Raw genomic sequence first — 24,796 nt, forward strand, 5'->3', positions numbered from 1 at the left:
CTTCTCTTATTGTTTGGTGTTGTGGTTTTTCTTTCTCTGGTTGATGAAATGCCAGGGTGAAAGGGATAGTCAATTGGACAAGAGCACAAGTGCTGCTCAGTTACTTGGCAGAGTGTCCAGTAAGGGTCCACTGCAATACCACTATACATCCACTCAAGGATGACTAAGGGCAGACTGATGGGTAAGCTATTGGAAGGGCTTGAGCTCACTACATCCTGTTGAGCTTCCAAGGAACGCCAAGTTCTCCCCCTGTGGTGTGAGACACAAGGTGAAATTGACGTTGGGAGACGGAAGCTGGATGGCTCTTGGGGGCTGACCTGCAGGGTGTTGAAGTTCAGGATATAACAGAAAGAGAGCTTGACACGACTTGTTGCCCCAACTGTGGAATTCTGGAAAAGAGCTACCATACGGTCCATACCTGGTCAACTGAAGGACCATCCTAGTTTTGAAAAGAGGACAACCTGGGCCTCTGGTCTGCCATGTGCACAAGCATAACAATTGCTTTTGTTCTTGATACCCTGTTTCAATTGCTAGAGTTTGTCTTAGATCCTTCACTTCTACAATATTGACCTTGGCATTGTTGTTGGGCAGGGTAGAAGGTTTAGAAGGAGAAGGAGAAGTGAGTTAACAAAGCGTATTTTAAAGAAGCCTATAGGATAGGGTCATATCCATTCGCCTCTGCTCCTAAGCCATAAAAGTGTTCTAAAGGGGGTGCAGGGTTTGTGAGGTAGGGGCATTAATAGAGATAATTACTGGGTTACAATGGTAAAGTTGACAATTAGGGGGTGTGGTTCATTTGGTAAGGCAGAGGCAAGATTTTAGGTCCATACAGCCCTCTGGGGAGGTCCCGCCATGTTCACTGGTAGTCAGGATGACATCTGCCCATTGAGAATATATTTCCCAACTTGGGGTGCCTTGGTACCCATGCCACGAGAAGGCATGGGGTCAGTGGCATCTCTGAAGGGCAGAGGTATTTTTCTAAAGTAGGGACATACTTTGCCACAAGGCAAGGCAAGCATCAAAGGTAATGATTTGGGGTGAGTCTGACTTAGTTACATTGAAAACAAGATTAGCAATAGAATGAGGAAAGAAGAAAGGGTAATAGAAGAGATAAAAGAGAGTTAAACTTTTCTTAACCTTAGAGGAGGTTTTGCCTTTTTCCTGATGCATAGTCCCTACTTCTGGGTCACTCCCCCATGGGCGGGGCCGGACCGCACAATCTGAGCTGATCCAATTGGCTACTTGCAAACATTTTTCTAAATATGGAAGAGAAGGGGGACATTATTCCCTTGGATAATGGCCCATGACTTTGGGGATGGTGATGCCTTCTTGACTTGGATGTGATGGATCCATCTTTTCTTGCTGTTTGGACTGCAGTTTTAGTGGTTAGAAGCACTAGGCCAGCTCCTTAGGCTGGTGTTGATGTACTGGGAACTCTAGGGGCGGCGCCTGTACCGGAAAATTTTGAGTTTTGAGGAAAGAGAAAGTGGAAGATAAACCAAGTATGTAGGAATGTTGGCACTGGATTGTTTTGAAAAGTAGTTTGGATTTTTACTAGGGTAATAGGAAGATAGAAGACATTTGATTTATGGCAACCAAGTCTCTAGACTTGTTTGACTAAGGGTATAAATTCCTATACACGTATAAATTTTGTCTGTGCTATACGTAGCTTGGGGTCTTTAATGGGTAACATTTTTTTGAGTTCCCTTTAGTGCCTACAGGAGAAATGGCAGCCTATTTGGCTTATCTGATTTGCTAGGTTATTTTTTTTTTTATTTTTATTTTTTGAGACGTAGTCTTGCTCTGTCGCCCAGGCTGGAGTGCAGTGGCCGGATCTCAGCTCACTGCAAGCTCCGCCTCCCGGGTTCAGGCCATTCTCCTGCCTCAGCCTCCCGAGTAGCTGGGACTACAGGCGCCCGCCACCTCGCCCGGCTAGTTTTTTGTATTTTTTTTAGTAGAGACGGGGTTTCACCGTGTTAGCCAGGATGGTCTCGATCTCCTGACCTCATGATCTGCCCGTCTCGGCCTCCCAAAGTGCTGGGATTACAGGCTTGAGCCACCGCGCCCGGCCTTTGCTAGGTTATTTTAAAAGACAAGCTTTTCTGGTGCTTGGAGACATGGATCATAGACACTTGGGTGATTAACTCCTCATGAACAAGGTTTTGACTTTTACTATTAATTTAGTCTGAAATTTTCTAAATGTATGAGCCACTGTAAAGGTGTATTTAGAATTAGTATAGATGGTTCTTTCCTGGTCCTGCAGGTACTTTAGAGCTTGACTAAGTGCATACAGCTTATAAATTTGAATAGACTTTTATTAAACACTTTGACTTTATTTTTCCAGGAACTTCTTTATTAATTACTGAACACCTGTTGCATTTTTTTTCCCTTAGTCATTTCTGAAGAGGGTTTCTCCTAAGTTTGGCCAGATGTTTATAACCAGTTAAATCTAAATATGTGTGCTTTCTTTTTAGATTTGGATCTCTTGTTAAGAAACTTGCTAGGTTAGGTGAATTATCAGTAGTTAATGTTAAACCATCTTTTTTGACAGAATAGCCTTATACACATGTAATACTTTTCTGGTGGTACATTTTAATATAAGTGACCTTAAAGAATTAATTTCTGGTGGATATTTTCACTTTAACATTGGCCTGACCACAATAAGTGCTAGTGGATGTATCAGCTGAAAGATTATCTACTACTTACTTAGGAAACTTAACTGCAGGGATGCCTAGCTACTTGGAGCCGCAGCTGAAGCCCCGTGTTACTTGGCCCTGGCAAACGTAAGGCAGATGTTCCCTAATGTAGTCGGCTTGGGGCATAGGCTGCGGCCTGGCCCGCGTGTCCCGCAGAGCCGCGGTCAATATGGTGCCGGGACCCTGGACCAGCCCCGGGGGCAGGAGCATGAGCTTTGCCTGCCGCGAGGGAGCACTATGGGCTGGAGGAGGCCGACAACATGTTGCAGCGGATCCTTGATGTTGCTAGCCTGGCAAAAGCCACCTGGTGAATTAGGAGCTTGGAGTCCTTTCAGAGAGGGGGACTTAAGCTGGGCCTGATGGGAAAGGTTGGGGGGTATTAGGTGGGGGACTAGGGGTATTAGGTGGAGGATGATCTAGGGGATCCGGTGTGCTGTTCTCTTTGCCAGATCCCCGGAATCCCTTCCTTCACTGTCTTTACAGTAGGGGCAGGTGCATAAGGGAAAAGGGAGGACAGGTCTTTGCTTCCAGCAAAGAGCATAGTCCAGTTCTTCTTGAGAAACTGGGCTTTTATTATTTACATGTTGAATTAAAAGTTGACATAGTATCCCCTCAGTCGACCCAAACTTTGGCCAGAAAATTGAGGGATTGAGGATAGGTCTTTAGTCCAAATAGAACAGCAACATTTTATCATTTGTTGCCTTTCCTTATGGTCTTTCATTATCTTCCCAACATTTTAGCATGAGACTTAGGGGCTATCAGGTGGTATATTTTTGTTACTATTCTTATCTTTTCTCATGGGATCTAGGGAACTATCAGGTGGTATATCTTTTTCACTGTTCCTATCCTTTTTGCTTTCCCATGTTGGGTCTTGGCTAGGTGCAATCCCTCATATTAGGAATTTCTTGCCTAGCAGGGGCTTGCTGTGGCTCAACCCCTCATATTAGGGACTTCTTGCCTATTTGGGGGGTTCCTTGTGGCTCAACCCCTCATATTAGGGAATCTCTTGCCTATCCTTCACTGGAAGCTTTACTAAGGCTCAATGCTAACATATTAGAGATGTCTTGCCTATCCTTTTTTTTTTTTTTTTTTTTTTTTTTTTTTTTTTTTTTGAGACGGAGTCTCACTCAGTCGCCCAGGCTGGAGTGCAGTGGCACCATCTCGGCTCGCTGCAAGCTCCGCCTCCCGGGTTCACGCCATTCTCCTGCCTCAACCACCCGAGTAGCTGGGACTACAGGCGCCCGCCACCACGCCCGGCTAATTTTTTGTATTTTTAGTAGAGACGGGGTTTCACCGTGTTAGCCAGGATGGTCTCGATCTCCTGACTTCCTGATCCGCCCGCCTCGGCCTCCCAAAGTGCTGGATTACAGGCGTGAGCCACCGCGCCCGGCCTTCTTGCCTATCCTTTAGCCCCATCTGCTGGAGGTTCCTTGCATCCTTTCATTTCGTCCGCTCTGGCCACTTCCCTCAAGGGAATATTTCAGGTCCCTCTTAGCATTAATGGCGGGTCAGTATAAACCCCTGATGGGACTCCCGGAGGGCCTCCCTGAGCTATATGAGGTGATCATGGAAAAGCAGATTGGACTCAACTCCGCACAGTAGTGTTTGTTACCATTCACACACTTTCAACCTCCAGAATGCCCCGACACCCATCCCGACCACCAAGGAAGTACTTTGTCGCCCCTGCAATGTTTCCTACCTTAATCTGTGCACAGAGTTTACCTGCTCACCGTGGTATTGCAAGACTCTCCTCCCCGCGTTGCTGAGAGTCCAGGTTTATTCATCACAATGGGTGGGTCTCAATTTCCCATCCCTGAGGCTACCGCAACAGGGCAGTGGAATGCATCTCCCCTGGGTAGGGTGACTGAAGACCCCTTCCCAAAGGTGAATGGGGATCCTGATGAGCCCCCAGAATTGCTGGATATAAAAATGCTCTAGGAATAAATGCTGGGTGCTGCAAAGTGAAACCAGCACTCAGGCAAAAGTTGTCTCAGCAAGGAAATTTACTTCTGCAGAAGGGTGCCACTCACATCAATCAAGATCACAAGAGCACACCAAACAAAGGAGAGCAGCAGGTTTTATTCCTGACACATAGTCCCTACTTCTGGGTCACTCCCCCATGGGTTGGGGCCAGACTGCACAATCTGAGCTGACCCGATTGGCTACTTGCAAATATTTTTCTAAATATGGAAGAGAAGGGGGATGTGAGGTACAGTGGTGGAGCATGTGAGATGTGCAGTTTTGGGGCAACAATGGGTGCAGGTAACCAAGGGAACAGATGTGAGTTATTGACTAGAGCTGATGGGAAAGGGGTAGGCTGCTTATAGTAACTAGGGGCAAGAAGGAACAATAAAGTTGAGTTTGAAAACAAAGGACAAGGAATTTAGCAGGGTAAATCTTTGAAGAGAAACTCAGAAATTCATTGTATCTTACCAAGAAATACAGAAAATAGAATTAATCTAATAAAAAGCAAGAAAGGGAAAAATGAAAGCATAAACAAGGATTGTGATATTGTGATTTATAATAAGAAATATAGATTTGGTTTTCACCCCATCCTGTTTCTTGACACACAGCTCCAAAAACCCTTGGAATCTCTGAAGTAGTGTCTTTTTCTATGGTAAGGTTAATGGATGGGGGGTTTGGTTGCCAGGCAAGCCAACTATTTGATTAGAGGGTTGGGACTTTCAGCCTCACCTTCCCCACCTCCAGGGAGACGAGAGGGGATGAGGGTTGAGTTGATTACCAATGATGAATGACATAATTAATCATGCCTACTTAATGAGGCCCTCACAAAAGCCTAAAAGGACGGGGTTTGGGGAGCTTGAAAATTGCTGAACAAGTGGAGGTTCCTACCTCTACCCCTTCCCACATACCATTGCCCTGCACATCTCTTCCATCTGGCTGTTCATTTGTATATTTTAAAATATCCTTTTAGTAAATGGGTAAATGTAAGTGAAGTGTTACCCTCTGTTCTGGGAGCAACCCTAGCAAATTAAACCCAAAAAGAGGGTCATGGGAACCCCCAGTTTATAGTCAGTTGGTCACTGATTGGTGACCATTTCACCTGAAATGGCACTGTATGAGATGAAGCCTTTAACCTATGGGACCTGACACTATCTCCTGGTAGACTGTGTCAGAACTGAACTGAATTACAGACACTCAGCTGGTGTCTGCTGAAGAACTGCTTGGTGTGAGGAGAAATCACCCTCCCATATTTTGGTCACAGAATTGTTCTGTGTTGTATGTGTGTAGTAGCAGAAAAAGCTGTTTGTTTTCCTACATCAAACAAGGATAGGCCGGGCTCCGTGGCTCATGCCTGTAATCCTAGCACTTTAGGAGGCCAAGGCAGGTGGATCACCTGAGGTCAGGAGTTCAAGAGCAGCCTGGCCAACATGGCAACACCCCGTCTCTACTAAAAATACAAAAATCAGCCAGGCATGGTGGCAGGCATCTATACGTCTATAATCTCAGCTACTTGGGAGGCCGAGGCAGGAGAATCACTTGAACCTGGGGGGCGGAGGCTGCAGTGAGCTGAGATCAGGCCACTTCACTCCAGCCTGGGCAAAAGAGCAAAACACCATCTCAAAAAAAAAAAAAAAACAAGAATAAAGAGCACAAAATAAGACAAGTAAATGAAAACATATCAGTAATCACAACAAAGGTAAATAGATTAAGCTCACCAGTTAAAAGAAAAAGAATCTCAGATTGGAGAAATTAAAACATCTGAACATAGGCTATTGACACATCTAAAACATACAGGGGAAAAAACTTCAAAGGAAAAGGAAGGGGAAAAAAACAAGCAAATATTAACCAAAAGAAATTACACTTGTATTTTGAGATAGTATATTGGTATTCTGAGATAATTATTTTAGTGTCAGACAAAATATACTTTTAAGAAAAAAATCCTTATTATGGACAAAAAAAGTTACAACATGAGGATAAAAAAATTCATTAGAAAGATTAAACAAACTTTATATAAATTTTTTCTTTTCATATTTTATAAAACTTATGAACATGTAAAAGAAAAAAAAGTACAATGAACACCTAAAAATCAACAACTTAGGTAGGAAAACTCACCTTTTTCCAGATGTGTGAAGTATTTTGGCATGAAATGTTATAATGTATGAAACTTACTTTGAAACAGTTCAACCACAATTATAAAAAACAAAATATAGATAAATCAGGAAGCTATTATGACAAACTGTTAACAATGGATGACTCACATTATCACCTCAACACATAAAAATAGCTCCATAATTTCATCTCATACTCATTCTATAAATTTCCCCATTGTCACCAAAAATACCATTTATAGCACATATTTTTTCATAGCAATATCCAATCAAGGATCATCTGTTGCATTCCATTGTTATATCTTTTATAAGGAAGAAAAATCACAGATCATTTTCTTCTCATTACATGTAGATTTTTAAATTTCCTATGACGAAATAATAGCAAATTAACTCTAGTAAAATATAAAAAGAATAATACAAACCTTTTGTACCAAGTTGGGTTTTTTTCCGGGAATGCAAAATTGGCTTAACATCAATCAATGCAATTCACCATATTAACAGAGTAAAGAAGAAAACAATGCAAACTGACAATAACATGGAATAGGAATCAAAAGCCCATTATAACCAGATGCCTCAGAGCACAGTAAGTCTACAACACAAGCAAAAACAAAAACAAGACAAAAACCACGTAATTATTTACAGAGAAATAGGTAGCAATTTAGTTTTGAATTTTGCCAAAGGACGAGTCATCTCTAGGCTAGACCTTATTTTTTTTTTTTTTTTTTTTTTTTTTTTTTGAGATGGAGTTTTGCTCTTGTTGCCCAGGCTGGAGTGTAATGGCGCGATCTCAGCTCACTGCAACTTCCACCTCCCAGGTTCAAGCGATTCTCCTGCCTCAGCCTCCCGAATAGCTGGGAGTACAGGTACCTGCCATCACACCCGGCTAATGTTTTGTGTTTTTAAGTAGAGACAGGGTTTCACCATGTTGGTCAGGCTGGTCTTGAACTCCTGACCTTAGGTGATCCGCCCACCTAGGCCTCCCAAAATGCTAGGATTACAGGCGTTAGCCACCACACCCAGCCACTTTCTTTATATTACAATTAACAGACAAGTTTGGGGACACCAAAAGACAGTGACTGATCAAAAAGTCATTCTACTAGTACCTTTATTCTCTGTTTTAAAGATAATATTTTGCATTTCCCTGAGGGAAGGAGGTATTATGACTCTTTTATTACCTTTTATCTACCCTGGGAATGAGGGAATATGGAGACATCCAATCATTGGGAATGTAAAATAGCACAAACACTTTGGGGAAAGATCATTTGGAAAAAGGTGCATTTCTTAATGCAATTATCCTATGATCCAGTAATTTCACCCCTAGATATTTATCCAAAAGACATGAAAGGTTAAATTCACAAGAAGGCTTCTATTAGAATGTTCATATCAGCTTTATTCATGATAGCCAAGCACTAGAAATAGCCCAGGTGTTCATCAATAGGAGAATGGATATACAAACTATGTCAGATTCATACGATGAAACACAACTCAGCAATCAATTACTGACACATCAAACAACGTGAATGAATACCAAAAACTGATGAGTGAAAGCTGCCAGACATGAGAATACATGTTTTATGATTACATTTATGTGAAATTCTAAAATAGGCAAAACAAATCTATGGTGGAAAATTTTGCCTTGTGCGAAGAGAGGTGAGAATTGACCAGGAAGAGTATGAGGGGACTTTTCGGTGTGACGGTAATGGTCTCTATCTATAGGAGTTTGCGTAAGCAGGTCAATGCATTTGTCAAAACTCAGCTAGTGCATACTTAAAATTTGTGCATTTTACTTTTATATCAAAAGAAGAAAACCTTAAACAAATACCAAATTTGCTAATGATTTACATGCTAAAGTGTTTATGGGGAAGTGTACTGATGTCTGTAATTTGTTTTGAAAAGCATAAAAAGATAAAATGGATTAGTAGCTGTGGTGGAGTATAATTTAAAAACTAGCACTTTGGGAGGATGAGGCGGGCAGATCACATAAAGGTCAGGAGTTTGAGACCAGCCGGGCCAACATGGTGAAACCCCATCTCTACTAAAAACACAAAAATTAGCCAGGCACGATGGCACGCACATCTCAGCTACTCGGGAAATTATATATATATTATATATAATCTGATGTGTGTTCACTGTCATTTTTTTCAATTTGGCTGCATGCTTGAAATATTTTATAAAATGTTGAAAAAAAATTTGAGCTCTATTGCCTCATTTGAAGCAAGTTAGTAAGGAAGCTTTCTCTAAGTTGATAGATTAAGTAGCAAGTAAGCATAATTTTAAGAGGAACTTGTCACAGGAATTTTTTAAAACATCAAATTTTCATTCCTTTTAAGCAACACATATAATTTGTCTTCAGGGTAGGGTGTTCACAATTCTTAGTGTGACTTTTAAAATGTTAGTTGAGGCCGGGCGCAGTGGCTCACACCTGTAATCCCAACACTTTGGGAGGCCGAGGTGGGTGGATCACCTGAGGTCGGGAGTTCAAGACCAGCCTGGCCAACATGTAGAAACGAAACCCCCACCTCTACTAATAATACAAAACTAGATGGGCGTGGTGGTGCATGCCTGTAATCCCAGCTACTCGGGAGGCTAAGGCAGGAGAATCCCTTGAACCCGGAAGGCAGAGGTTGCGGTGAGCCAAGATTACACCATTGCACTCCAGCCTGGGCAACAAGAGTGAAAGTCTATCTCAAAAAATAAATAAATAATCAAACAAGTCAGTTGATAGTTAAAAATTTGACAATTCCATTTTTTTTCTCATAAGAAATGAGAGAAATCATTAATTGCATAGTATGAGGGAAGGGGGAAGGAAAGTCTTCAAAAATATTTGACCAAGAGTTTCCCAAAACATGACCTGAGCCTATTAGTAAAGTAGGTGTATTTTAGTTTCTTCTAATTACCTCCTCCACCTGAAAAATAGTCCCTTCTATATCCATTATTTTGTTTTCTTAAATCAAGCAAAATGAGAACAGCACTGTGTAAATTATAATCTATATAACTATACTGGGTCAATGACTTTTAAAACTTTTAACTTATCTAAGGAATACATTTTATATCATGACCCAGCACACACACACACACACACACACACACAGTTGAACTGAAGCTTCAGGAAACATTTACCCTTATTACTTATAATAGAATTTTTCTGTTTTTCTTACTTGCCCCAACTTAAAGCTCATGATATTTCATATTCTATTGCTTTAAAATGCTAATCACAACCCGCTAAATTGATAACATCTAATGGATTGTAACATACCATTTGAAACACAGTACTATGCATTCCTTAAGGTTTTTTAGAAATACTGGATTTGGACTGTGTTGTGATAGTGTAAGAACTGTAGGACCATGAAATATCTTTATATTGCTTTATATGTGCTATTCCAAAGATGCCTTTTCTCATATAACAAATATATATTGAACACCTATTTGTGCAAGGCCTCATACTAGAAACTTGAGGTGAACAATCTGATAATTCTTTTATATATTTTCTTCTTAAGAATTGAAAGGGGCCGGGCGTGGTGGCTCAAGCCTGTAATCCCAGCACTTTGGGAGGCCGAGACGGGCGGATCATGAGGTCAGGAGATCGAGACCATCCTGGCTAACACGGTGAAACCCCGTCTCTACCAAAAAATGCAAAAAATTAGCCGGGCGAGGTGGCGGGCGCCTGTAGTCCCAGCTACTCCGGAGGCTGAGGCAGGAGAATGGCATGAACCTGAGAGGCGGAGCTTGCTGTGAGCTGAGATCCAGCCACTGCACTTCAGCCTGGGCGACAGAGCCAGACTCCCTCTCAAAAAAAAAAAAAAAAAAAAAAAGGAATTGAAAGGGTTTTAAACACATATGCTTATGTTACCAAAATTCCATGTAGTCACATAGGATAGACATTATCAATGATTTGGAGCTGGAGACACCAAATCAGAAAGCACATACATGGTTAGGTGTGGTGGTTCACATCTGTAACCCCGACACTTTGGGAAGCAGAGGTGGGAGGGGAGAGGATTGCTTGAGCCCGGGAGCTCGAAGCCAGCCTGAGCAAAATAGCAAGACCCCATTTCTACAAAACATGAAAAATTGGGAGGCGCCATGGCTCATGCCTGCAATCCCAGCATTTTGGGAGGCCGAGGCGGGCGGATCACGAGGTCAGGAGATCCAGACCATCCTGGCTAATGCGGTGAAACCCCATCTCTACTAAAAATACAAGAAATTCGCCAGGCATGGTGGTGGGCGTCTGTAGTCCCAGCTACCCGGGAGGCTGAGGCAGGAGAATGGTGTGAACCCGGGAGGCGGAGCTTGCAGTGAGCAGAGATTGCGCCACTGCAGTCCAGCCTGGGCGACAGAGCAAGACTCCATCTCAAAAAAAAAAAAAAAAAAGGCCGTGTACAGTGGCTGACGCCTGTAATCGCAACACTTTGGGAGGCTGAGGCGGGCGGATCACAAGGTCAGGGGATCCAGACCATCGTGGCTAACAAGGTGAAACCCTGTCTCTAAAAATACAAAAACTTAGCCAGGTATCGTGGCATGTGCCTGTAATCCCAGCTACTTGGGAGGCTGAGGCAGGAGAATTGTTTGAACCCGGGAGGCAGAGGTTGCAGTGAGCCGAAATTGCACCACTGCACTCTAACCTGGGCGACGGAGCAAGACTCCCTCTCAAAAAGAAAAAAGAAAAAAACACAAAAAATTATTAAATATCTGGCCATGGTGACCCATGCCTGTAGTCCCAACTACTCTGGGGGCTGAGGTGGGAGGACTGCTTGAGCCCAAGAAGTCCAGGCTGCAGTGAGCCAATTGTGCCACTGTACTGTAGCCTGGGCAATTGAGCAAGAACCTATCTCAGAAAAAAAAAAAAAAAAAAAAAAAAAAAACAAAGAAAAGAAAGCACATACATACTTGCCCACAGTCATACCATTAAATCGATGGAAGAACCAAATTTTCCCAACCTCCATTCTAAAAATATAAGGTATTTTAAAACAACTTCAAAATAATATTTTCTATATTAAAATAAATGCCCTTTTGCATAGAAACAATCACAAAAATGTTTCCTCTCCCCAAGCCTTGATATCACATCAACTATCACCCTCTCCCCTCCATAGACTCCTCAGAAAGTTTATTTCTTTGCCTGAATAATTAGTAAAGAAAGGGTGGGTGGGTGGTAGATGAATTAAGCACCAAAGAAGATTAAGTTAAAAACAGTGATTTATTCAAATAGATGCTGCTGCTAACCAACACTTAAAAGCAGTGTGAAGTTACACTTGCCCTACGAAGGACTCGACGGAGGTCCGAAACTCATCTGAAAAGATATGTGAAACATACTGATACTGGTAACATCTGAAGAACAATAATTTTTTTTAAATCTTCATGTCCTAACTTCCTTACTTAAATGCACACTAATATTATTGATTCATTTAAGCCAAAAGCAACAAACTCAATCTGATTCAAGCAAAAATCTGACCACTACTCAATCTCCTCCCCACTCTCAAACAAAATTATGAATTAGCCATTGTACATTTTATTCCCAGTCTTCTCCCTATGCTGCAAAATGCTTCTAGCCTGCTGCTCTTGATATAAAACAAAGTCTGCGGATGAACACCTATTTTGGGTTTTCTATGTCCTTATATATTGATACAAATGGAGATATTTCACCATTTTGTCTCCCCCATATGGGTATTAATCATATTTTGTTATGTTACCTCCAACATCTAAAATAACAGTAACAGCATGAAGCAATAAAAAGAATGTGAATGTGAGTCCAATTTCCCCTCCCCACACTCTATTATAGACTTCCCACTTCTCTTTAGACTTGTCTCACACCTCAGGCTAAATCTTTTCTCTGCAACCAAAATGCTTAAAAATTAAGTGAAAGATACACCAATGTGATATAGCCACACAATGGAGTAACTATTAAAGTTATTTACTTGCTGACTTAGAAAGATATTCATCCTACATTGTACAAAAAAAAGTATATTATTTTTAAAACATGTATATATGCACAAAGCAAAAAAAGTATAGAATGGGTTTAGTAACTCATTGTCTTAACAAATATTAATTGGGTACCTATTATGAGCTAGACACAGTTGTAAATGCCCAGGTTACATAAATGAACATGATGAAGTCCTTGCCTCCATGGAGTTTATATTCTAAGAAACATGAGAGAAAACAAAATAAGTTAATATACCATTTAAAGTTGAGTATATCAGAACTACAAAGAAAAGTAAAATGGCTAAGCGTGCTGAGGCCTAGTATTTTAGGAAAGTGGTCAAAGATGACTTCCCTTAAGAAGTAACATTTAAATGTACACCTGAGTGCTGTTTGGGAGGGAACCATGACGTTATCTGTGGGTGAGAGTGGTGGCAGGTAGAGGAATAACATGTTTGAAGTTACTGAGGCAAAAGCATGCTTGGTATGTCCTAGGAAGGACAAGTCAGTATGACTGAACAGGAATTGGGAAGGAGGAGGGTGGTAAGAAATGAGGTCAGGAGGCATCCAGGGGCACATTAGGGCTTTGAAGTCCACAGTGGGAACTTTGGATTTTAAGTAGAAATGGGAAGTCACTAGAGAGTGTGGGGAGGGGAGATCAGATTCACATTTATCTACTAAAATATCAACAGTAGTTATCCCTAGGTAGAAAGATTTCAGACTTTTTCCCATTGTGCTTCTCTATATTCTCATTGTTTCGCCTGGTTTGTTGTTGTTGTTACTGTTTTGAGACAGGATCTTGCTCTGTCGCCCAGGCTGGAGTGCGGTAGTGCAATCATGGCTCACTGCAGCCTCCAGGCTCAAGCAGTCCTCCTCCCTCAGCCCCTGAGTAGCTGAGACTACATGAGCAATACCAGTTCCCTAAACAAAAGTTCTTAAGAATCATTCAGGGCTTTCAATTATGGGAGAAAAATGGTTTCAATTAACTATATATTTTTTGGTCTGTTTCATTACATCATGCTCCCTTTTCAGGTAGGTACTTCTATGAGAGAAAGGGGAAAAAATGGTAACTACATTAATAGCTACTCAGCTCAAAGTGTTTGGTTAAAAACAGAATATTGTTTACATTTAAACCAAAACTGTGTGTGAGAGGCTCCTATGTAAGCTGCTAACACTTTGGGCTTCCAAGGCATAACTAAATGACATGAGACAGATTTCTGTAAATTCAAAATAAGTCATATGGTCAATAAAAAAGCAGACTTGAGTCTCTGCAGTCTATGTAACTCCAGAGTCAAAATCATACGTGTTTCTTGAAAACTAATGAGACCTAAGTTATCTATCATTAACTACCTGAAATAATGTTTAAATTACTTTTTAATTCATATATTTGCTTAAAGTAAACCCAAAGACACCCTGATACAAGTTTGCAAGTTTTTAGTACCTTTAGTGATGCCCTCTGTGCTAATGTCCAAATTAAGATTCACTGACAATATAAATACTAAGGCTTGACTTCTTAAAAACCAACAGTCTACTGCTGATTTTTAAATGTGGCTGCTACCCATTTCAGATTATCAGTTTACTGTTGATTTTTAAGAAGTCAAGCCTTAGTTCTCCAATCTATCTCTGCACTCAAACTCTCCTACCCTAGGTACCAAATGAGAGGCACTATTGGGTAACCTTCAGTTTTTCTCTTTTGAAAAAGTTATCTGGAATTGAAACAAAACCAAAATTTTCTTAAGATTCCTTTTAACTATTTATCATTTATTAAATGCACAACCAACATTAAAGAAAAAAGCCTGTAATACTTTGTAGGTAGAAATAATATATTTTATTTCATCCCTGAAAAAAACAAAAACAAAAACAAAAATGTCCACATCTAATAGGAGAGACTAAACAATTATTCCAAACTTCTACCTGGCAATGGCATATAATTAATTTCTTCACATAAAGGTAGAGAGTACACAGAAGAGAACAGAGATTTGGAAATCTGTCTTTCATGAAACAATATTTCACATATTTATTTTAATAAAATATTATAATTATTGCTACTACATGTGGTAGCATATTATAATAATGAACAATACAATATCTAAACTAAATTCTATACAGTCTACATCTAGAAGCTAGCTGCACTTAAGCAGTTATTATAGAGAATAAATACTATGAAATATAGGGCACCATGTGGCAATTAGATTTGCTACAAGGGAAATTTAAATAAAAGTATAATTTGTTTTATACCAGAATTACCCAAGATTAGGGTTCCCTGTGCTATATACAGCTTTTTTCCTGAAAAGATAGTCAATCTTCATAGTTTATACTTTAAATGTTCTTAATTAAGTGGCCATATATAAAATGAATATCTAATGTATCTGTTATACAAATTCAAAATTTCATAAAGGATACTCTTATATAATATAATGTTAACATTTTCCAAGCAATTTAATGCAGCACAAAAGTACCTTTATTATATACATCTGGCTAAAGTCCTCAAGAGTTCATCTCCCAAGTCCCTTCCTCCTGGACAAAAGCAAAATTAACCCAAATATGGAAATAATGTGCTTTCCTGATAGCATCACTCAAAGGGTTAAACTTTTAAAAGAACATTCATGTATGTGAAAAATCATGAATAATTTAGTTATTGTTACTCTCATCATAAAAATATCTTTCATTCTTCAAGAATATAAGAAAAATTTAAGTATGAGATTAGAGTTTACAACTATTTTAATGCTGTTATTAAATTGCCCCAATGTTTATGATAGGTAATGGACAGTGGCTGCTACCCATTTCAAGATTATACTCTTATAAGTGTAATTTTTAAAAATAAACAATAATTAACCTTCAGTTATTCTGAAGGATAGTGCAAATGAATACATTCTTTGGGTCATGATTTCAAAACATTACTTCCAACATTATATTTCCTTTCTCTGCTCATAATTGGAATAACAAAATATAGTACTAGAAATAAGCACATTTTCAAATAGCCTTAGTCTAACAGTTACATCAATTGAGAACAAATGACAGAATGATTAAATATTCTCCACTTGCCCAAAAAACATGTTATATACTTAAATAAATATGTTATAGAAATGAATCCATGTTTTTCAGAGTTTTCATTTCAGCTTGATCTCAAACACAAAAGATTTATACAAAACTCACCTACCTGCTTATCACATCAACCAAATTACCAAATTCCCTTTAAGGACATAGTACAGCATTGAACAGACTTGCCTGAAAGCAAACAAATAACTTCAAAATTTTTATGTACAGAATTAGAGTTCCATGAATCCAGCATACTCCTTGAAAATGTGTAGAGCTTTTATTGTAAAGTATTACTCTGTCCTAGCCAGCGATTATAAAGCTTTTCTGCCATAGGATAAAATCCACAGTGGATGGAGCAGCACAAGGTGATTTTCAACTGCTATCTGATACTGCCTGAGACATTCGTTCTTTTATTTGTGGTCACTGGCACCAAATTCCCACTAGTACCATTGGTGGTGTTGGTTGCTGAGCCATTCACAACAATATAGTCAACTTTGTTCTCCAGCTTCACCAATCGTTGCAAAATGTCATCCAGAAGGACAGCAATTGTTCTTTTCAGATCCGCTAGGGGAAAAAATCAGAATAAAATAAACATTAATAGAGCTCTTAATTTTTGTGTTTTTATAGTTTGAAGGAAAGAGGTGGACAACTACTGGGTCATCTAGAGAAAATGTACTAGAGAGAATGCACTCATACTACAAATAGGAAAAGCCTATTTTTTTTTTTTAAGACAGTTTTCCTCTGTCGCCCAGGCTGGAGTGCAGTGGCATGATCTCAGCTCACTGCAGCCTGCACCTCCTTGGTTCCAGTGATTCTCCTGCCTCAGCCTCCTGGGTAGCTGGGATTACAGGCTCCCGCCACCATGCCTAGCTAAGTTTTGTATTTTTAGTGGAGATGGGGTTTTACCATGTTGGCCAGGCTGCTCTTGAACTCCTGACCTCAGGTGATCCGCACTCCTCAGACTCCCAAAGTGCTAGGATTACAGGTGTGAGCCACTGATCCTGCCCTAATTTTTAAATCAACAGCATCATTTACAAAGAGTTTCCAAAAGGAATTTTGGAGTTGTAAATGTGGGGGAAACTCTCACTTTTCCAGTGCGATATAATAGATTTCAAAGTCTGGTTCAAAATATTAGTCCTGCTGTGAGTAATTCATTTATCTTGAGTTTCTTAAGCAGTTTGTAAAAAATACCACAGACGGCCGGGCGCGGTGGCTCAAGTCTGTAATCCCAGCACTTTGGGAGGCCGAGACGGGTGGATCACGAGGTCAGGAGATCGAGACCATCCTGGATAACACGGTGAAACCCCGTCTCTACTAAGAAATACAAAAAACTAGCCGGGCGAGGTGGCGGGCGCCTGTAGTCCCAGCTACTCGGGAGGCTGAGGCCGGAGAATGGCGTGAACCTGGGAGGCGGAGCTTGCAGTGAGCTGAGATCCGGCCACTACACTCCAGCCTGGGCTACAGAGCGAGACTCCGTCTCAAAAAAAAAAAAAAAAAAAATACCACAGACATGTAATCCCAGCATTTTGGGAGGCCGAGGCGGGCGGATCACGAGGTCAAGAGATCGAGACCATCCTGGCTAACATGGTGAAACCCCGTCTCTACTAAAAATATAAAAAATTAGCCAGGCGTGGTCGCATGCGCCTGTGGTCCCAGCTACCTGTGGAGGCTGAGGCAGGAGAATCCCTTGAACCCGGGAGGCAGAGCTTGCAGCGAGCCAAGACTGCGCCACTGCACTCCAGCCTGGGCGACAGAGCGAGACTCCATCTCGAAAATATAAAAATAAAAAATAACACAGACTAAGCCGGTAAAGTAAAAAGCTAGCTAAGTAAGAGAGTCCATGAAATACAGAAATAGAGAACCTCTACAGGGGTGGAGTTGTGGGGGAGCCTAGGGTCCAGCGCAAATGCCAGGAACCTGTTCAGTGCAGTAGGACACTAGCAGTAGTTCTGACTTAAATTTCCCACAGAAAAAAGGTGGGGAAGACTGTATCTTCTAACCTCTTTGTAATGTTATGGAGTTTTAGTAAACTTTACTTGGCAAGAATAAAATTATGAGGCTTTTCTGCCTTAGAATTCTCTTTCTCAGGTTTCCCAAAATCATCTAGCATGTATTAGGTACTCAGTTAGTGACAACGAATACTGTTATTTTTGTTGATCATGTACCAAAAAATCAGCCCATGCCCTAATCCAGGATCACCAGGAGAGAAATCATCTAACAACTGATAAATGTGCTGATGGTTCTATCAGAAAACCACAAGCAACAAAAGAGAAAATAAATTGAACTTCATCAACATTTAAAACTTTTGTGCATAATAGGACATTAATCAAGAAAATGAAAAGACAACCTATAGAAGGGGAAAAAACATTTGCAAACCATATACATGATAAAGATCTACTATCCAGAATATATAAAGATCTCTTACAATTCATGAACAAAAAGATCAATCAAGTTTTAAAATGGGCAAAGAACTTGAATAGACACTCTCAAAAGAAGATATGCAAATGGCCAATAAGTATATGAAAAGATGTTCAATATCACTGGCCACTACGGAAATACAAACCCAAACTCAATGAGATGCCATTTCACACTTACTAGGATAGCTGTCACCAAAGAAATGAAAAATAAGTGCTGGCAAGGATGAAGAGAAACTGAAACCCTCACACATTAGTGGTGGGAATATAAAATGGTGCAGCTGCTGTAGAAAATAGTTTGTCAGTTCCTCAAAAACTTAAACATAAAATTGCCATATGACCCAGGAATTCCACTCCTAGGTATATACCCCAAAAAAAAAAATCAAAAGCAAGGACTCAGAGCTCAGAGGGATACTTATACACCAGTGTTCATTTCAGGTTTATTCGCAACAGTCAAAAGGTAGAAACAACTCAAGTGTCCATCAACAGATAAACGGATAAACAAAATGTGGTATATATGTAAACACAATGGAATATTATTCAGCCAGAAGAAGGAATGACATTCTGATACATGCTATAACACAGATGAACCTTGAAAACGTTATGGTAAGTGAAATAAGCCAGACACAAAACATCATATATTGTACAATTCCACTTATATAGAATATGTAGAATAGGTATATGTATACAAACAGAAAGTAGACTACAGGTTATCAAGGACCAGGGGAAGGAAGGAATAAAGATTTATTGCTCAGATGTTACAGATTTCTTGTTTGGAGTGGTACAAGGTTTGGAAAGATACAGTAGTGATGGCTGCACAACACTGTGAATATAATGAATATTGATGAACTGCGTATTTTAAAAACAATTTTTTTTTTGAGACAGAGTTAAACTCTTGTTGCCCAGGCTGGAGTGCAATGGCGCGATCTTGGCTCATCACAACCTCCACCTCCCAGGTACAAGGGATTCTCCTGCCTCAGCCTCCTGAGCAGCTGGGATTACAGGCATGTGCCACCATGCCTGGCTAATTCTGTATTATTAGTAGAGGTGGGGTTTCTCCATGTTGGTCAGGCTGGCCTCAAACTCCCAACCTCAGGTGAGCCACCCACCTCGGCCTCCCAAAGTGCTGGGATTACAGATGTGAGCCACTGTGCCCCGCCCCTGATTTTTTTTTTTTTGTTTGTTTTTGAGACAGAGTCTCACTCTGTCACCCAGGCTGGAGTGCACTGGAGCAATTTCGGATCACTGCAACCTCCACCTCCCAGGTTCAAGTGATTCTCCTGTCTCAGCCTCCTGAGTAGCTGGGATTACAGACGTGCGCCACCATGGCCAGCTAATTTTTGTATTTTTAGTAGAGACAGGGTTTCACCATGTTGGCCAGGCTGGTCTCTGGTCTCAAACTCCTGACTTCAGGTGATCCGCCCGCCTCGGCCTCCCAAAGTGTTGGGATTACAGGCGTGAGCCACTGCAGCCAGCCTTAAAAATTATTTTAATGGCAAATTTTATGTTATCAATATTTTACAACTGTTTAGAAGTGGGAAAAAAAGGTATCAGAAAGGAGTAGTACTACGATAGTGGTTGTGATAGAGGGTGATAAAAAATACTTATCAAAAAATAGAAATTTAATATAAAGTGAGGGGGAAACTATTTGGAGCAAGTCTTATGCTAAAATGAGATTTTCCAAGCAGTGCATCTCTGGCATCATTCATCATGAACACCTCAACATTCTAGTTTAAAGGGAATATACAAGAAAAACATTTACAAAAATCCTTCAGCAAGAAGTACCCAGGAATGAAATATCATGACATATACTTCTTTCAGATGGTACCAAAAAGAAATAAACATAGATATTTGTATATATAAAGAGGATTGGGCACGGTGGCTCACGCCTGTAATCCCAGCACTTTGGGCGGCCGAGGCGGGGTGAATCACTTGAGGTCAGGCATTCAAGACCAGCCTGGACACCATGGTCAACACGGTAAAACCCCATCTCTACTAAAATACAAAAAACTTAGCCCAGGCGTGGTGGCATATGTCTGTAGTCCCAGCTACTCGGGAGGCTGAAGCAGAAGAACTGTGTGAACCCGGGAGGTAGAGGTTGCAGTGAGCTGAGATCACGCCACTGCACTCCAGCCTGGGCGACAGAGCAAGACTCCATCTCAAAGCAGACATTAAAAAAAAAAAAAAATGTTAGCCAATTGTGAGCTTAGATGAAAGATATATGATGTTTACCATACAATTTTTACATTTCTTCTGTAGAGTTGAAAATTTTCAAAATAAAACATTGGGAGAGGGGACATTTATTTATTAATATCTTTCAATCAAGAGTTGCAATAGTATTTGGTAAACAGGAGATAATAATATTTTTTAAAACTCTTCAGCAGTTAAGACTAAATCATAAATCCTGGATCTCCTTTTCCATGGCAATCACCTCCTTTATAATACTAAAAGAAGTAGCAACCTAAAATGGGCAGGCAGGGGACAGTCTTAACACATTAATGAAATGAAGCTAAAGACCTTGGAGGTTTGACATTAAACTGAGGTGTGACAATTATAAAGGTACAGTCTAATCACTTATTTCAGTCAGGGTTAGAAACTGGCAATTAAAGAAAAAGTTAGGATAAATGAGAAACAACTATATGATAACTTTACGGTGTTCTAAATTATTATTAAATATAGAACTTTTAAATTTTCTAAAATCGACTGTTATAATATTATTAAAAAAAGAGACGAAGAGGATTATATCTACCTTCCTCCGTGATATAAAATCACTTAGTTGAATTTGGAGTTCTTTCAAATACACCAAACATCTTCCTTTCTCTACATTCACAATACAATTTTATGTTTACATGTCATGAGACGACATCTTTAAGGGAATTATATGCTTGTATTAATATTATATGTGCATCTATAATACTTTCCCCCATAAAGCTCCATCACTGAAGGTGCTAGTAGTAAGAACCCCTTCCCTATCTTAGACCTTGAACCCCTAAAAGCAACTTGGAAATAGAGATCCTGTCATAGCTATCCTTTTAGGGTGCTTCATCACACAGTAGACACTCGACAAATGTTTGAAATGAACATTTGCTGAAGGTCTAATTCACATGTTTGGTAGGTAGCATCATCACTGAGATAGAAATGAGGGATCCAATTTAGAAAATAAACCACTTCTGTAATCCCAGCACTTTGGGAGGCCGAGACGGGCGGATCACGAGGTCAGAAGATCGAGACCATCCTGGCTAACACGGTGAAACCCCGTCTCTACTAAAAAATACAAAAAACTAGCCGGACGAGGTGGCGGGCCCCTGTAGTCCCAGCTACTCGGGAGGCTGAGGCAGGAGAATGGCGTAAACCCAGGAGGCAGAGCTTGCAGTGAGCTGAGATCCGGCCACTGCACTCCGGGCCTGGGCGACAGAGCGAGACTCCGTCTCAAAAAAAAAAAAAAAAAAAAGAAAATAAAATAAACCACTTTAAGGTTACTCTCTTTCTACTTTAACTTCCTTATTCTGGGAGAAGATCAAATAGTTTAAGAAGGGGAAAAAATCACATAACAACATAAACCTAGCCTGATTATTTCATAGCACACAAAAATCAAAAGAAGGGTATATGATGCTATTAAATATGCTAAAGATACTGGGTATAAAAAGATTCTAACTATGCTAAACATAATCAGTGATTGTAAGGCACAGCAGGAAGCCACTATCATCCCTTGAACTATGGAACAGAGGGAGAATGCAGTGATTTACCAGAGGCCAAGTCCAAGGTCACCTTGTGGAAAAACAGAACCAAAGCAGGCTGTCTGGCAGAACGTAGCACTACAAAACCATCATGGGCACCGCCAGAGACCCCACCTGAAGCAGAGAGGGAGGGGGAAAAATACCTTCCCTTCTTCCTACTTTCCAAATTCCTTCCATACCTCCCACTGGCTGAACCCAGGCAGAAGCCAGCTGATTTGGGAACTTGGAAAATGCCACCTACTGGAATCACTCACTCTTCTTTCCTACTGGAATAAGGGTAAGGAATAAATCTGAGGGCCACCAGCCACATGATTGGCACAAACATAAGCATACAGGCTCTTGCAGACCCCCTACTTATGTCATATGTCTCTTAATTTGTCTTTTTTTTTTTTTTTTTTTTTGAGACAGGGTCTTGCTCTACCGCCCAGCCTGGAGTGCAATAGCACAATCATGGCTCACTACAGCCTTGACCTCCTGGATTCAAGTGATTTCCTCCCACCTCAGCGCCCCCTCCCCACTCCCTGCCGAATAGCTGGGACTACAGGCACACACCACTATGCTGGGTTAATTTTTGTAGAGATAGGGTTTCATCATGTTGCCTGGGCTATTCTCAAACTCCTGGGCTCAAGCAATCCATCCACCTCAGCCTCCCAAAGTGCTGGGACTACAGGCGTGAGCCACCAGGCCTGGCCGTACTTTACCTTTTTATACCTAAATATTGTTTTCTGGTTTGTACTCTTAATGTCAGCTGCCTCAAATCTATTTAGTAGAGAGGCAGGTCTAAATAGATAAACCTGTATGTACACACAAAAGGAATAAAACTGTTGTAAAATGCAAAATGACACAGAAGTGTTTAATATACATTGTACAAGTCAAAAACTTTTCCTTATTAATATTTTTCAAATTAAAATCAATACTTTGCCACCACTAAATATTAGCTTAATGGTGCGAGCAAGAAAATTTAGAAATCACTTCTTTTCTTTTTTCGGATACAGGGTCTCACTCTGTCTCTGCCCAGGCTGGAGTGCTGTGGTGCAATCTCGGCTCATTGCAGCCTCGACCTCTGGGCTCAGGAGGTCCTCCCACCTCAGTCTACCAAGTAGCTGGGATTACAGGTGCCCACCACCACACTCAGCTAATTTTCTGTAGAGACAAGATTTTGCCATGTTGCCAGGTTGGTATCGAACTCCTGAGCTCAAGTGATCCTCCCTCCTTGGCCTCCCAAAGTGCTAGGATTACAGGCATGAGTCAGCACGCCCAGCCAGAAGTCGTTTCTTGGTTATTAAAGTGAGTTACCCAGTGTAAAGTTTTATTATGAAGCTACTAGCAGTAAAGAAAGAATGCTTCCAAAGAAATACAAACTAAATATCATAGCAAAGAGAACACTGTTAGGTAAAAGTGCTTTCAAAGACCTCATTAATTCTATGATTAAGTGTACATTCATTGTTTAATCTTTTGTATTTTTAATATAGCTACCTTCTCCCACTGGGTGCTTAATAAATTATGTCACTCAACAATTACTTTATTACTTCTCTTCTTAAGATTGCAAGGCAGGGCCGGGCACAGTGGCTCACGCCTGTAATCCCAGCACTTTGGGAGGCTAAGGCAGGCAGATCACCTGAGGTTGGGAGTTTGAGATCAGCCTGACCAACATAGAGAAACCCTGTCCCTACTAAAAATACAAAATTAGCTGAGTGTGGTGACCCATGCCTGTAATCCCAGCTACTCAGGATGCTAAGGCAGGAGAATCGCTTGAACCCGGGAGGTGGAAGTTGTGGTGAGCCGAGATCGCGCCATTGTACTCCAGCCTGGGCAACAACAGCGAAACTCCGTCTCAAAAAAAAAGATTGCAAGGCAGTTTAGATCACATGAGTGAACTAAGATAAGTTCTCATCAAACATTAAATACAAATACCTTAGTTCCTAAAATAAGCCCAATTTTTCCTAAGAAATGCTAGATAATGGCTTTGCCTAAATGATACAAATCACCATAAAGAGACTATGCTGTTTTGTTTTGTTTTGTTTTGTTTTTTGAGACGGAGTCTCGCTCTGTCGCCCAGGCTGGAGTGCAGTGGTGGGATCTCAGCTCACTGCAAGCTCCGCCTCCTGGGTTTACGCCATTCTCCTGCCTCAGCCTCCCGAGTAGCTGGGACTACAGGCGCCCGCCACCTCGCCTGGCTAGTTTCTTGTATTTTTTAGTAGAGAAGGGGTTTCACCGTGTTAGCCAGGATGGTCTCGATCTCCTGACCTTGTGATCCGCCCGTCTCGGCCTCCCAAAGTGCTGAGATTACAGGCTTGAGACACCACGCCCGGCCAACAGACCATGCTTTAAATAGCTACATAGAAATCCTATCTAATAGGAATTCTGAGATTGACTTTCCTTTAACATATCTGGAATACAAGGACCACGCATTTTACAGATTTGGCTTCGGGTTTTTTCCTTAATTGTTAAATTAACTTTTTGTTTTGAGATAATTGTAGATTTACAAAGAGTTGTAAGTAATAATGAATACAAAAATTCCAATGCCCCTTGCCTAGTTTTCCTACCATGGTAACATCTTGGAAAACTGTATACACAATCACAACAAGAATGCTGACATTGATAAGAGTTAAGATGCAGAATATTTCTATCACCACTAGGATCCCTATGTTGCCCTTTTACAGTAAAACCCATTTCCCTCCCATTAATCTGTTTATTTGGTATATGGTATTACAATGACCGATCTTCAAATACTGAACAGCTTTGCATCTTTGGATTTGTGGCCGGGCATGGTGGCTTATACCTGTAATCCCAGCACTTTGGAAGGCCAAGGCGGGTGGATCACTTGAGGTAGGGAGTTCAAGACCAGCTTGGCCAACATGATGAAACCCTGTCTTTACTAAAAATACAAAAATTAGCCAGGCATGGTGGCAGGCACCTGTAATCCA

The 24,796-nt window shown here is 40.7% G+C and overlaps 1 protein-coding gene across 2 annotated transcripts in view; it reads right to left on the minus strand.

Moving 5' to 3' along the window:
* Nucleotides 1-14,484: 14,484 nt before the first annotated feature.
* Nucleotides 14,485-24,796, minus strand: part of CCDC126 (coiled-coil domain containing 126) — a 42,116-nt gene continuing 31,804 nt past the window's right edge. The window contains exon 4 of one of the 2 annotated variants that reach the window (XM_005549983.4): nt 14,485-16,282. In XM_005549983.4, the coding sequence (XP_005550040.1) occupies nt 16,098-16,282 (185 nt within the window). In that variant the 3' untranslated portion in view covers nt 14,485-16,097. The remainder of the gene's footprint in view (nt 16,283-24,796) is intronic. The other variant, NM_001285060.2, reaches the window with a different exon arrangement.

This window comes from Macaca fascicularis, chromosome 3, assembly GCF_037993035.2.
Source record: "Macaca fascicularis isolate 582-1 chromosome 3, T2T-MFA8v1.1".
Classification (NCBI taxonomy): Eukaryota; Metazoa; Chordata; class Mammalia; order Primates; family Cercopithecidae; genus Macaca; species Macaca fascicularis.